General features: G+C 32.1%; 1 protein-coding gene across 1 annotated transcript in view; it reads left to right on the forward strand.

Moving 5' to 3' along the window:
- Positions 1–5,548: 5,548 nt before the first annotated feature.
- Positions 5,549–15,962, forward strand: part of LOC131675568 (NADH-ubiquinone oxidoreductase 49 kDa subunit) — a 46,248-nt gene continuing 35,834 nt past the window's right edge. The window contains exons 1-3 of the mRNA XM_058954587.1: positions 5,549–5,750; positions 5,910–6,334; positions 6,406–6,877. Of these exons, the coding sequence (XP_058810570.1) occupies positions 5,650–5,750; positions 5,910–6,334; positions 6,406–6,877 (998 nt within the window). The 5' untranslated portion in view covers positions 5,549–5,649. The remainder of the gene's footprint in view (positions 5,751–5,909; positions 6,335–6,405; positions 6,878–15,962) is intronic.

Consider the following 15,962-nt stretch of genomic DNA (forward strand, 5'->3'; position numbering starts at 1 on the left):
GATTATCGTCCCGACAATCTCAAAACTGAAGGAAAGGTTGTCTTCTTCAAGCGGGTTGATCCTCGATTCACCATGCCAAAGGACCCGTCTCTTGAAAAATTAACCTCTTCTTCCAAATCCAAGTAAAGATAAAATCCTCTGCAAGCGGGCTGATCCTTCGCTCATGGCCAAAAGGGCCCGTCTCTTGAATAGGCGTTCATCTCTGCTCTTGAAATCATCTCGAAATCTTCTGACTTACAAGCGGCCTGATCCTTGACTCGATCACCTCATCGAAGGGGCCGTCTTTGATAGTAGAATAATTTCATAATCATCGTTATCATCGTCATTATCATCATCATCATCATCATCATCATCATCATCATCATCATTATTGACATCTTTTTACATGCCGTCAACATCGTCGTCGCATCATCTGTTTGGATAAGAGTGGGGAATTGACACGTCGTGGATCCGCATCTCTATCCCTGCTCCGACATTCGTCCTGTGGCTCACGGAAAAACCACGACTCAAAACAACCGTGAGCAGAGCAGCAAAATCGTCACATTCAATTGTCAGCCAATCGATAAAATGGAATCTTCTATCTCCAATCAATCGAGCAAAGCCTAATTGTCTACTTCTTGGAAAAAGCCTCACATCAACTAATAGACAAGCGCATCAACATGTACAGAGTGCTCCCAACGACCTCGAACACCAAACGACTTTCAGATCTGTAAAATCGAAAAATAGTGAGAGAACAAGTTTGGAGGTGTTATTTCCAGTCACTAGCCTCGCCAAAATCCTATCTAGTTAAGATACGTGACTCGCGATAACTTAACCTAGGAAAATTTGACTACCATCGACTACGCTTTACAAACTTAACCTGATCTTTCTCATTAAATTACAAAAATCACAAATAATCTAACAAGTAACCCTAACAATCTATCTAAAATATAAAAATTGACTTAGCTGGTTTTCGTCCACGCCTAAAAAAAATGCGGCTACTAAAGCAATACTGTCAGCTCCGGTCCGCCAGCGTAACGCATCATAGCCGAAGAACGTCCAAATCTCATCTATTTTTTTTTCCGATCCTTTTTTCGAAACATCAACAACAAAAGTAGCCGAAGTTTCAACATCAACAATAGCGGCAGCAGTTTCGGCCTCGATTTCAGCAGCAGCGCGTGCTCTCGTCTTCGTTTGAAACGGTACACGTGTTGGTGTACGTGATCCATTTCAAAGTCCATTTCAAACCAAATATCCCGGACGAGCCCCCAAAATGTAACGATCACCAACTCCCGTATAAGAAATAACACGAAATAATTATAAAAAAAGGATGTAACTTATTGTATTTACTACATAACCCTAGCGACACGATTTAAGGCTACCCGACAACTAACTAACTTTACGACAACAACAACAACTGCTTGGCAACCTTCTGATCTTCTTTTCTTGACGTTCGACGGTCCGACATATAACAATACTAAGAACCATGCATCCGTCAGTTGATACTGAAGAATTAAAAGCTGCCATAGAAAATCACGGACACAAAGTACTAAGTATTCATAACATAAGGCATCGCATCACAAAAGCACCACTACCGCTTTTTATAGTTGAAATTGAACATGATTATAAAAGTCAGGACATTTATAAAGTAACCAAACTTCTTCACACAGTAATCAAATTCAAACCACCAGACATAAAGGGAGAAATTCCTCATTGTCAAAATTGCCAAGAGTACGGACATACGAAAAATTACTGTTTTAAAAGTGCAGTGTGTGTTAAATGTGCTGAATATCATCAAACCAAGGAGTGTTCAATCAAACAAAAAATCAAAGATGTAATATGTGCAAACTGCAAAGGAAATCATACAGTAAAATATAAAGATTGGCCGGTACGTAAGCAATTACAGCAAAAATTATTTCCCAAGTTGCGTGAAAAAACATTTCAAAATAGTATACAAACACTGTGATGTTCGTATCACTTACAAATAATAATTCGAACTCTCGTATATAGCTAATGAGTAAGAATTTGTTTCTAATAATTTTACTCTACTTGTCAATAAAATAAATAGATAAATCAAATGTACTCTAATAATACTAAACAAATCAAATATATATAAATACGTACAATATTTCAGGGAAAGTCAGACGATGCCCTAGTTTCTTATGGTGCGAATTGTCCCATAAGCAGAGCTAAAGTCTTTATTGGATAGGATATAATTCGGCCCAAGTTTCTTATAGCGCGAAATGTTCTATAAGTCGAGCTCGAATTATAAAGAAGGAATAGTCTTGCTTAGTTAATCACAATGAGAGAAAGAACTTAGGCATTAACCAAGTTTATTCAGACTCATGCACTTACCTTGCAAGGCTAGAAGTGAATGCTAGCCTGTGCAAAGGTGGGCCTATTTATATACAGAGTTTCCCGCTTATTTTTGCAGGAGAAATGTCATCGAATATTCGAGAGATATTCGCGAATTTACAGAAATGAGTTTTCTTAATTTACAAGTAAATAATCCTTAATATTAAGCTTTTAACACATGTAAACTTTACAGAATTTGTTATTTGTTGATTTTATACAATATACAATTATCGCAAATAGTGTCGTCAAAAGTTATTAACTAATAAAGTTAATTAACGTGATATTATAATATTTATAATAGAAAATTAATAAATTTTTATATAACTTTATAGTTGATTTAATTTAGAGGTATTTTCCAAAAATGAATATTTAAATTAGTTAATAACATTTGAACTATAACTAATTTTTCATATTAGTAACGGTTTTTCCTAATCTTATAATATAATTATTAGATTATTTATCTAAAATTCTTAAATTATAAAGCTATCATTTTCAAGTATAAAATTAATACTTTCGTTTTATATACAGCTTATTGTTTAAATAAATTATTAATTGTTTATTTACTAATAACAGTTATTATTCAGATGTTATTAATGAAACCAATTCTTACTCATATTTTATACTTATTCATTTTGCATATGAATTATTTACATTTTTCTAATATTTCATATTGTTAACGTAATAAATAAATCAACTTTGCATATTGATATTCATTATTATTTCATAGTTGAATGTAATTTTTGTTATTATATTATGAATCTACGTGCTAAAATATATATAAAATATATATATAAAATATATATAATATATATAATCAATACTTTGTTATATTAAAATTATCTCTAATTAACATATTTTTCTTAATATGTAATATCATTATATCTATATATATTATTTTGTGACGTCACGCTGTTTATTTTGATTCGACTCTTATTTGTATACAATCGCGTAAACAGTGTGGTAGCACCGCTTGATGTATTGATTTGAATAAACAGATAGATACGTTAGACTAGTTGCAGTAATTCAGTGATTTAATAAATAGCTCATAAATAGGACCGTTACAACACATATAATCATAAACGCAAATTCAAATCCAAATGACAATAGAGTTAGACCGCACACAACATACGCACAGGTAATAGCTAAACATAACGAACAGAATGAAACAGAAACACCAAAACAAACAGCAATACACACAGAACAAAACAGTTGCAGCAACGATGAAAAGTCAAATAATAAACTCCAACAATTGATGGAAAAAATGACGCAAACAATGAATATATTGTTAAAATTAGTAACCACACTTATTAATAAATTAGTATAATCATGTCAAATCTAAAAATTGCTGTTTGGAATGCAAATGGCCTTACGCGAAGATACCTTGAATTAAGAGCAATTTTAATTCACGGAAATATTGATATTATGTTAGTTTCAGAGACACATTTTACCAGCAAACATTTTCTCCACATACCAAACTACTCAGTACACAAAACAAATCATCTACTTGATAAAGCACACAGAGGTAGTACGATTGTAATCAAAACAAATATAAATCACCACGTTCACAAACATACTAGTGAAATCTACATTCAAGCAACTAGTATAATCATCAAGGATAAAGAAGGACCGATTACAATATCAGCTGTTTACTGTCCTCCAGACAAAATAATCACAAAGGAAAAATGGACAAAATTCTTAAAAACACTAGGAAACCGTTTTGTAGCAGGAGGGGATTATAATTCGAAGCACCCGTGGTGGGGATCTAGATCAGAAACTCCAACACCCAGAGGCAGAGTACTCTATGAAATACTACAAAAAAATAAATTCACCCCGATATCCACCGGAGAATCAACATACTGGCCTACAGACTTGAAAAAGCTCCCGGACTTGATTGGCTTTGCAATAATAAAAGGGATAAGCAAAAATTATTTCGAAGCGGCATCATGTCTAGACCTTACATCGGACCATTCGCCGGTAATAATTACTCTTCACTGTCAAGTACACAACAATGTAAACAAACACATAAAAGTGGACTGGAAAAGATATGCTTTTTCCATAGATGAACGCATTACGTGTAATGTCCCACTTAAAACAACTATCAATATAGAAAGCTGCATAAATTCACTCAACGTACTTTTATCTAACACCATTAATGACTGCTCTACAATAACAACCAGAAATTATACGCAACAAATCAACTCCTCTAAAATAGCCAAAAAAATCAAAGAAAAAAGATCACTAAGAAAAAGATACCAATTAACCAGATCAAGTAAAGATAAATCAAAACTCGACAAAGCAATCAAAGTCCTAAAGAAAATGTTACAAGAAGAAAAAGTACCTAAACACAAAATTATCTTAGAACACTGAGTCCAACAGAACAACAGACTACTCACTATGGAAAGCCACAAAACGACTTAAAAGACCAACATCATATATCTTTAAAATTACAAAAATGACAAGGAGTAACGCAATTTAATAAGGAAAAAAATGGACAGCACCAAGCATGGGTTTTATAAACTTCTTAAAATTATTTCAATGATTTACGAGATAAAAAAATCAACTTCTAATAATAAAAATTAAAAAATTACAAACAAAAAACAATTTTTTTGCCAAAATACATTAGAACATAAGTAATGGTAAAAAAATTTAACATTATCTAGGTACTTGATAACCGTAGCAAGTTTTAAACCTTAAATTAAAGATTTTTTTCATTTATTATCGAATGCTGTGTGATTGAATGTAATAGTTGTTTTTCAAACGACGATTACATTTTGTAACTAAGCATTTCTCGCTTATCGACTATTTATCAGCAAAAATCTTATAAAAAATTCTAATAATTTTGTTGTTGATAAATGTTATAATTTTATGCATATTTTTATACCTTATTTTATCCAAATTGATCTTTAATTAGAAGGTTAATCATCGAAATTTAAACTTTAAAGATCTCTAGCTAATAAACACTTGGTTTGACAGTGACCGGACTAAATTTGCGTCAAACATTATAAGAAGTTCTATTGGTTCTGTTAATTTCAGTATTATTGGAAATTAATTGTCTAAGTTACTTAAAGATGAAAATTTAGACTTGTTTGCAGAAGGTGTTAAATATCGTTATTAAAAAAATTTTAAATTTGAAAAATAGTAATTCTATATGGCGTCCCGCACGAAGTTGGTGTTAACACAGCTGACACCACTCGGGCGACAACGACGGCAAAAGTCGGCAATTACAACGTCCGACTTGGCATGGATAATGGTCAGCACTGATACACATATACAGACACATACGTAAAGAATAATTTTATATCATTTTCTTACAAAATGACAACTGGAATATTGAAAAATATTTTATGTAAAACGTCTAAATTTAAGTTGTGTAAACCTGTTCTATATCAATCTACGAAACCCCATATTATTTTATGGTAATTGAAATTGAAATTTTTTTGTATATATTCCCTTATATAATCCCTTCAGTAACTGAACCTGAAATATTTATTAGATTACAGTCGTATTCTTTTGCCATTACGTATATCTCCTGATTATTATTTTCAAAATGTTTATTTTAATATTTCTGTCTGAAGCACCAGAAAAGCTTCCCATTGGTATCCGGATAAGGAGTATATTGACGAATTTAGAGGACCTACATGGATCCCAGATGAAACTACTCCAAAATGGAAGTTTCCACCATATTTCAAAGATCAGTTACCACCACCAAAAATTATCAAAAATATGAAAGTTAATTTTGGCCCTCAACATCCTGCTGCTCATGGTGTATTAAGACTTGTTTTAGAATTAGATGGGGAAATTGTATTAAATGCTGATCCTCATATTGGATTACTTCATCGAGGAACAGAAAAACTTGTGGAGTATAAAACTTATACACAAGCTTTGCCATATTTTGATCGACTGGATTATGTATCAATGATGTGTAATGAGCAATGCTTTTCTTTAGCTATTGAAAAACTTCTAAATATTGAAGTTCCAATACGTGCTAAGTATATACGCAGTAGGTACATGATTATTACATTATAATAAAACAGAATAGTTTTGGATATTTATTTAAGTAATTGTCAACAGCTTTGTATGCTGAATTAACGCGTATACTAAATCATATTATGGGGATTGGAACTCATGCTTTAGATGTTGGAGCTCTTACACCATTTTTCTGGTTATTTGAAGAACGAGAAAAACTTATGGAATTTTATGAAAGAGTTAGTGGTGCACGAATGCATTCAGCATATGTAAGACCAGGTGGAGTGGCTCTTGATCTTCCTCTAGGTCTTATGGATGATATTTATGAGTGGAGTGCAAAGTATTCGGAAAGAATTGATGAAATTGAAGATGTTTTATCAGAAAATAGAATCTGGATTCAGCGAACAAAGGATATTGGTATTATTAATGCAGAAGATGCTTTAAATTTTGGGTTTAGTGGAGTCATGGTGAGAGGTTCAGGTATAAAATGGGATATAAGAAAATCTGAACCATATGATGCTTATGATCTTGTAGACTTTGATGTTCCTATTGGTAGTCATGGAGATTGTTATGACAGGTAAAATTGTTTTATAAAATTATATATAGATTATAGTAGTCTAATTTTATAAATTATTTGAAGATTGATTAAATGTTATTTATCTATTTATAATCATAAATAGGTATAGATCTATTATAATAATTGTCTTGAATGTCACACTATGGGAACCTTAAATTAATTTTTCTGTTAATTTTGTTGTTTTCTGGAAGATAAAAACGAATTGATTTGTTATTTCAATATCAATATCTTGTCAATATACATAATATCAAACTTTTGAGTATTTTCACATAAAATGGTGGAATTTTTGTAATTATTTAAAAAATGTTATTATTATATTTTAATATATTACAAATTTGTTGAAATAATGTTTTATGTATGAAAATATAAAATTAAAAAGTCATAAACATTTTTTTAAGAAAAACTAGATTGAAGGTTATTTATGTGCTATAACTAATAGGTAGAACATTGGCAAAAATAGTTGCAATAATAGCATCGTTTCAAATTGTGATCAGAAATTTCAACAGGATGCATGTTAAAGAGTTATACTTTAAATATATTTGTTAAAAAAATTTAATTTTCGATTCATGTTTAAGTTTGTCCTTCCTTGCAATAGTTGAATAACAAACTTGGAATAGTGTCATTTTTATAACTCTTGAAGCAAAATTAATTTTTCTATTGATTAATTGATTTATGGTTTAGTTTTTTAAATTATCATCAATAAAAAATCAATTTATAACACAAGTTCTTCATGAAAGAATGGCATCGTTAACCTAAAAAAAGATATGAAAGGAATTTCTTCTACTAGCACTTTTTTTAGTAAGTGCTAGTTGTTTAAAAAACTCAAAAAAATTAGATAAAAGTCAGAAGAATTAAAATACGTTTTTAATATTATGAGTCATCTTTTAGTTTCAGAACTATATGGGTATAACTATACTATTTTTACTATTACTATGTGGGTAAAACCTATTGAAAAAATCCTGCAGGAAATTCAGCCTTGATTTTCCAGCAGGATATCTAGTTGGATTTCCAGTTGGATCAACCTGGATTCCACCTGGATTCCAGGTGGAATTTTGGGTGGATTCCAGGTAGATTTTAAGGTGAATTTCTAGGTTGAATCTAGGTGAATTTCCAGGTGGATTTCTACATGGATTTCTAGGTAGATTCCAGGTAGATTTTCAGTCTGAATTTCTAGGTGGATTCCAAGCGTCTTTCCAGACTGGATTTCTAGGTAGATTCTAGATGGAATTCCGGGTGGATTTCTACGTGGATTCCTATGTTGAATCCAGGTGGATTTTTAGTTTGGATTTCTAGATGGATTTCAGATGTATTTTCAGGCTGGATTTCTAGGTGAATTCTAGGCGGATTTCCAGGGTGGATTTTTAGATATTAGGTCGATTCCTAGCTGGATTATTTGAAGTATAGAGAAATATATACCAGACCATTGTCGGACCACTAAATTTATTATAAAATTCAAAATTACGATACTCAATGAATTCAGTATTGTTATCTCTAATACATATTAGGTACATATGAAATATAATTATAATGATCAATATTCAAATAAACATAAATTTTGTCGATATTTTTCGTTTCTGCTATATCAATAATAGAGTTGATTTCCATAATTTGTTTAATACAATGTAATTGTACATTACTTACTAAAAACATCACTTACTAAATATCATCGATTACCACAATCTTTTTGTATCTAGTATACTCTTTTCCATCGTCCATGTTGACAAGAAATTGTTGAATTTGTATATAATCGTCATTTTTTAACATCATAAATGAATTATCTGATCGATATATTTTTTCACATGACTTATACGCACATTCATCTCTAACTATTTTTTTGTATGCTCTAACTTTTTTTGTACAAAGTTGATACTTTGAAATATATTTTTAGGAACAGTTCTTCCAAAATATTTGTAAGAAAACTCGACAGTTTTCTCAATGAAATTACGAGGGTAGTCTGATAAGTACTTAGCCTACAAAAGAAAAACGAAAATTTTGGGAAAGTGGCCTTTTATTTTTCAACATAGTCTCCTTTTAGTTCGATACACTAAGCCCAGCGATGCTCCAATTTCTTTAATCCGTCTGAAAAATACGTTTCCTCGAGGTCTGAAAAGTAGGCTTCCGTGGCAGCGATTACCTCCTCATTCGACTCAAATTTCTGCCCGGCGAGTGACTTTTTCAAGTTTGGAAACAAAAAGAAATCGCACAGGGCTAAATCTGGAGAGTACGGTAGATTGGGCAGCAGTTCGTAGCCTAATTCGACTAATTTGGCCATGGCGACGGCGAAGGTGTGAGCCGGTGCGTTGTCATGGTGAAGAGCACTTTTTTCTTCGCCAAATGGAGCCGTTTTTTCTGCAATTCGACGTCGAATCGGCCCAATAATTCGGCATAGTACGGCCCTGTGACCGTTTTACCCTTCTCCAGGTAGTCGATCTAGATCACGCCTTGTGAATCCCAGAAAACGGTGGTCATCACCTTTCCGGCCGATGGGGTAGTCTTCGTCTTCTTCGTAGCACTTTCGTCGGGTAATGTCCACTGTTTCGACTGTTCCTTGGTCTCTGGTGTATACCAGTGGATCCATGTTTCGTCGACTGTCACGAAACGATGCAGAAACTCCTTCGGATTGCGCTTCAACAGCGTCAGACATTGCTCTGAAGTTGTCTCAATGTTGCGCTTGTTGTCCGGAGTGAGCAAACGCGGCACCCATCGCGTCGACAGCTTTCTCATGCCCAAAATTTCATGCAGGACATGACCCACGCGGTCTTCTGAGATGCCTATGATCTTAGCTATCTCGCGCATCTTCAATCCTCGATCTGCCAATACGAGATCGTGAATTTTTGTCACGTTATCCTCCGTGGTAGCCGTTTTCGGAGCACCTGGACGTGGCTCTTCAAAAATCGACGTGCGACCACGTTGAAACTCGTTAAACCAATTTTTGACGGTCGCCATCGAAGGAGAAGAGTCACCGTACACAGCATCCAAGCGCTTTTTGATTTCACTGCGCGATTTTCCTTCCAAAAACAATAATCGAATCACCGACCGATACTGCTCTTTTTCCATTTTTCAAAAATCAACGGACACACTTGCTTTCACACGCTCTCAAAAATAATCTACAACTCCGATCCGGCTGAAATCTTGACAGTAACCATCAAGAAGGTTGTACTACGTGATAGAATATTTCTTTTGCGAGAGTGGCGCCATCGGGCGGTGAGGCTAAGTACTTATCGGACCACCCTTGTATGTTCTAATTATCTAATATATTCTATCGACGGCCATTTCAACATATTTTTGTAATTTTATTATACTTACTTCTAACGACAAGTAACGACATACTTGGCTCAAAATACCTTTGGCAGCATAGATAATTTCTTTCATTTTTCCATTGCCTGATTCGAATACATAACCGCTATGAGCATATAATGAATCCCAATCAGCAACGCTCTGTGTTAAGTGAAATAATTTGTGAACATTGTACGTTATAGCATCATCTGTATATATATAGACGTTCTATATAACAAACAAACTTTTTCAAAAGAAAATCTGCTCTTCGCAATTCGGTTTAAGTTATTTTAGTTTTCAATAAAGTACGATATGCTTCTATTAACAAAGACCAATGGATCACGAACTCTTAAAATTTTTGTAATATATAGATGGCTGTAATATAGTATCCAATTGGACCACTCTTTTGCCTTCCAATATGCTCTATCATTTAACGACCGTGACAATCGTTTCAATTGTGTCGGTACTTTTACTTTTTTTATGTATTAATCAATGATTTTGAGTTTGCTCTTCGGAATTGAATATGACTCATTGGATGAAGTGAACCAATAGTTGCAAAATTATTTGTCTATACCGAGATCAACGCAATGCATTGGGGAAGGCACGAATCCATCTATTATATCAAATTTATTCAAAAGCAACAATAGAGTTATACTTTTAATACCAAAAATGGGATCTTTCGATTTTACAGCTCTTTGCATTAACTAAAAAGTACCATCTGTTGTTCATCTTCCAATATGTTCATCTGGAGTAGGATATTTCACAGAATGACCAGTATCATGACGAACTCGTACACCTGGATGTAAGCACCAATTACAATCGTAATATCCATTAAACTGAACGGTGCCTTGCATAGGCGCGCGTACCACAAAATCTACACAACAGCAGAGTGCATACACATGCAAATTTCTTTCTTCATTTTGCATCTGACATCTTATTCCTGTTTTTAATAGTTCATTCATATATTCTACAAAAGGACGCATGAAATTCGTCATGTTTGGTTTATCACGACCAAACCGTAACGCACAAGTATTTTTTTTTTCAAGCGAATATTTAGTGAAATTTCATTCATAACCATTTATATAGGCCAAATAGAATATTTGGAACTTTTGAAAGTTGGATTTCCATTACTATTGAACGTCACTGTTACGTAAGACTCTTTCTGATCAACCAGTAATGATTCAACAAATTTTTTATATTTGTGACCATCGTAAATGTCTTCGAAAACAACATCAGGTTATTTATTTTTCCGAGAAACAATATCACAATAGAAATTATCATTTGTTTCGATCAATCTTTGTATTTTGCCTACTATATTGAACATGGTAAAATAGTCGCTATAAGAAGAATCTTTTAAGATTACCTTATTATCATATGCTTCGCAAAGTATGATTTTTTGTCTTTTAGCCAAGATTCCGATGTAAGATTTACAAACCGGACATATAGAGATAATTCTGATCTTCTTCTGGATGAAATAGTTTATCAAATTAATAGCGATTTTCTGGAAACATGTTTCATTAAAAAACATATTGAGCAGTTTGTACATATGTATGATTGCTACTGTTGAAATGTGATATTTTGTGCAATATTTTAATACAGCCAAAATCATTTCGATTGTACTGACATTTATCTGTACATTTGGAAGTTCGTTGTATTCAGCGCTGTTTATAATTTCATCAAATTTCTCGAATGTGTTTTCGATTACTTCATTTTCGTCAATTAATAAATCACGGAAGTTTTCTTCGTCACTATTTTCATTAAAAAATCTTCATTATATTGTGATGATGGATGGCCCTGCGAAAAATGAATTAATTAACATCATTTATCAATTCAAAGATTGAAAATTCCATGAAATCGTTATTGCATCTTAATGTGAAATTTAATTTGTTAATTGAAGGCACACTACTTGAAGAATTTTAAGCATATTCCATATCATCTGTGAGTAAAGAATACACTCGCATTATTTTTTATTATTAATCTCCAAATAAACACCATATAACATCAATAAAAATGTTGACGTGTAGCTATAAGAAATTTCTATATTTATTTAGCGAATGAATCTATATAACTCCAGCAGTACTGAAAATTCTCAATAAATATTTCAGAAATAAGTTACTACGATTAAGACAACTTAATGACAGGATCTTTGAAGAAGTTAGATTAGAAATTGGATCTGTGCTTACGAAAAAATCTGTTTTTTATTTCAAAGTTACGCGCTAAAAAAATCATATCACACAGGTACAGCTTAAATCGCATATGGAAATCGAGACTGAATTTCCACATGTATATCCCGCTAGATTCAGGTGCAATTCATGTAGATTTTTATGGATTGCTATGTGGAATCCAGGTGGACATCTTGTTTGTTCCATATATGGGTTCGAGATGAATTCCAGGTGTATTTCCATGTGCATCTTTTTCGACAAATCCAGATAGATTTCATACGCTTTTGTACTAAAAATTTTTGTAAAACTGGTCTTTTATGTAAGATTATCTTCAATACCTAATTGTTCTACCAATTGTAAAAATGTTAATAAAAAAATAATAAGTAGGAAAGCAAGAAGTATTGAAAATAATTATTTAACATAAGAGACGGTTTTATCTATATTTTTAGTCTTAAAAACGTACGAAATTTACGAAGATTTTAGCTAGATTGTTTTAATTTTTTCTATATTTTTACGATTTGCTTTTTCTTTTGACTGTATATCACTTTGAAAAATACAATTTATCAACTATTAATAAAAAGACATACGAATAATGTAACTGTGAGTACGTTCAAATTATTTTTTTTTCTCAAAAACTGTGAGGTTGATGAAAATGTTGTATGAAATAAAAAAGTCTCTATCATTCTAGGAATACGCTTGAAGTTTTTCAGATTTTTTGATCAATAAATTTTTCTTTTCTTTTTTGTATTAATATTTTTGATGCAACAGTAATATATAATAATTTTACAAAAGAGTAGGTTTTTATGAATTACAGTAAAAAAGAACGTAAGAAATCCATATGGATTTATCAAAATAATCCACCTGGAATTCCATGTTAAAAATCCAGCTAGAATCCAGGTGAAAATTCAAAATGGAAATCCAAATGTAAATCCAGGCTGGATTTTTAGCTGGATTTTTTCAATATCTTACAAATTCATAATGTACACACAAGTACACGTTTATCAATTGAATTTTCAATTTAGAACAAAAAATGATCTATAAACTTACTATATCCTGTAGTTCACTCCTGATAGATTGATTATAGACATCTGAATCTGTTTCCCATTGACTACTAATAACTAAAAATTATACACATATAAATTATAATGTTTAACTTTTTATTTGTTTATCTACCTCACATAATATTTTACACACAAGTATTTTAATTATTTGATCTGAATATTTTTACTTACCTCTTGTACTTTGCTGAATATTGTGATTTGAAGAAGTAACACTATTATTTAATATAGTAGACTTAGCTGCACCATAATATGGAATAGATAATGATTTCGAATGATTCACCGTTTGTAACTGAAGATAAGTAAAAATAAAAAAATATAACACTGCTTATTTATCAATTAATAAATTAATGTATATTTATTTTCTCTTACCGTTTGAAAATTCAAGTGTTGATAGAGTAACTTCAGATTCACTAGAATCATTTCTCAGCCTTCTCGTAATACTATCAGTCCTAACTGAACGATTTAGAAGGTCGTTAACTTCTGTTGAGGTAGAATTGAGAGTACTAATAAATCTCGCAGTAGAATTGTAAGAGTCTATATTCTGTAATATAAATAATTCATTTATTAAGAACGTAAATATTTAAATTATATTATAATTATGAAAGATGTTGAATATAATACTTGCTCTTTTTTGATATGTTGATATAGCCTGATTTTATATTAACGCTCTTAGCAATTAAAAGTCTCTATTCTAACACTTATACTGATCTGCACATACTGATATAAGAAATTACAGTAAAGTATAACTCGATGAAATATTGACAGTTGAAACGATTGTTTTCGAATAATAATTCCAGTCAGTAGAGTACGTTTATATTTAACCGTTATTCCTCTTACATTCGTTTGAAATAGAAAAATTATTACGTTTCTTTCATAATATATAGTACATACACGTCGTAAATTAACCAGTTACATTAAAATCAAAACTATATAAAGTATAGTCTCTGTCTGAGATTATCATTAAAAAAAACAATGTAAACTGTAAATGATGTTAACAGAACACGTGCAATCAGTTTTGTTGGAGCACTTTCTAGCGGTCAAACTAGAAACTATAATGACATGTAGACAAACAGATGATATGACATCTAGACAAAGAGATGATATTATGATAAATTAACTTGCCAAATGCAAGGAAATGCACTATGCCTAAAAGTAACTTTCTTTGTGTTTTGAGTTCTGATCGGGTATTGTCTTCAGTAAATATTATTCAGTGAAAGTTTTCTTAAAAATATTAAAATTAATTAATCTATCAATATGAAACCGGGAATGTATGCGAAAATTAAATACATCGAAGATAATGTGACGTCCGGGTCATTATCTCAGGTACGCCTGAGGTGGACGTTATCTCAGGTGCTCTATTTGGTTTGCGTGCGTACGCCTAAACCGGGACGAGCAATTGGAGAATCAGAGCTTTTCTATTTCGCGTTTCGCGTTAAAAGAGAGAATAATAAAATTGGACTGCAAGTCTTCCATCAAACACCAGGGTCCAATGGAATCGGGACTTGGATGTGAAAATCCCAGACCTTGCTAGAATTATCACATAAAAAGAATTTAATTTTTCTTTAACGGCGCGACTGTCTTATAGAAAAGTATCCCAATCCTTGCTGAAATACTTTTCGAAGACTTGTTTTTTCGAGTTCCGGTCAAGCTATTCTAATAGAAAGTGGAAAAGGAGAAATAATGATAATAAATTTAGTTTGAACTTACTTTTTCTTTTATTCCTCGTGATTGTTTGGTACTTGGAGAGTTGAATCTAGACCTGGCACTTGGTCGAACTTTGTGAAACAAGATAAAAACTAATGAACTTTGCGAGGAGCGAGAGAGTGAGAGTTTTCGCTTGCGCACGCCCTTTAAAAGCCTGGGGGTGGTTGGGAGGAAAATCCCTCTTTCAGTCCCTCAAAATTTGGGAAGAGTGGAAATGCCAGTGAATTTTAATTGGCTGACTGGGATTTTCCCTCTTTTTCTCTTTCAGTTTTCGGGCCCTAATTGGTTCAGGGGCGTGATGAGAATTGGGGGCGTGCGTTCAAGAGTATGGACCCTATCTCGTTAGATGGCTCTCCAAGTACCATTTTCATTACAGATTTTCTTATAATTATTAATTTATTTGTTATGTAAATTGTTACAATTAATTCTTAATAATAACGCAAGTTTCTTAATATCTAACATATTTTACGCGAAAATCTCTAATCCTACATGTTTACAATTAGTAACTTAAATAATTAACTAAATTCGTTGTTTAAATAATATGGAATGAAAAAGGGGCATTGTTTAATTGTACACTATATAATTGATTTACTAAAGTTCATTCAGGTAACTGTTTTCGATTATTTATCCGATTTCCTAACTTATAATTTCAAAACTTTGGGATATTTTCGATGATTGTGCGGTAACTACGTTTCTAATCAAAAAGTGTGCAGGAGGTTTCAAGAAGCTGCGAAATTTTCCTATCATGCTGTTATTTTCTCAATTCATTTGTACAAAAATAATTATTAAATTTTTTCTATATAGCAAAAGTTTTAGCTTCTAAAAGTGGAAAACTTTTGTGTGAAATCGTGTAACAGGATGTAGGCAGAATTCCCCGGCTCC

This window comes from Phymastichus coffea, unplaced genomic scaffold, assembly GCF_024137745.1.
Source record: "Phymastichus coffea isolate CEN01 unplaced genomic scaffold, Cenicafe_Pcof_1.1 PCOF00026, whole genome shotgun sequence".
In the NCBI taxonomy this organism is placed as follows: domain Eukaryota; kingdom Metazoa; phylum Arthropoda; class Insecta; order Hymenoptera; family Eulophidae; genus Phymastichus; species Phymastichus coffea.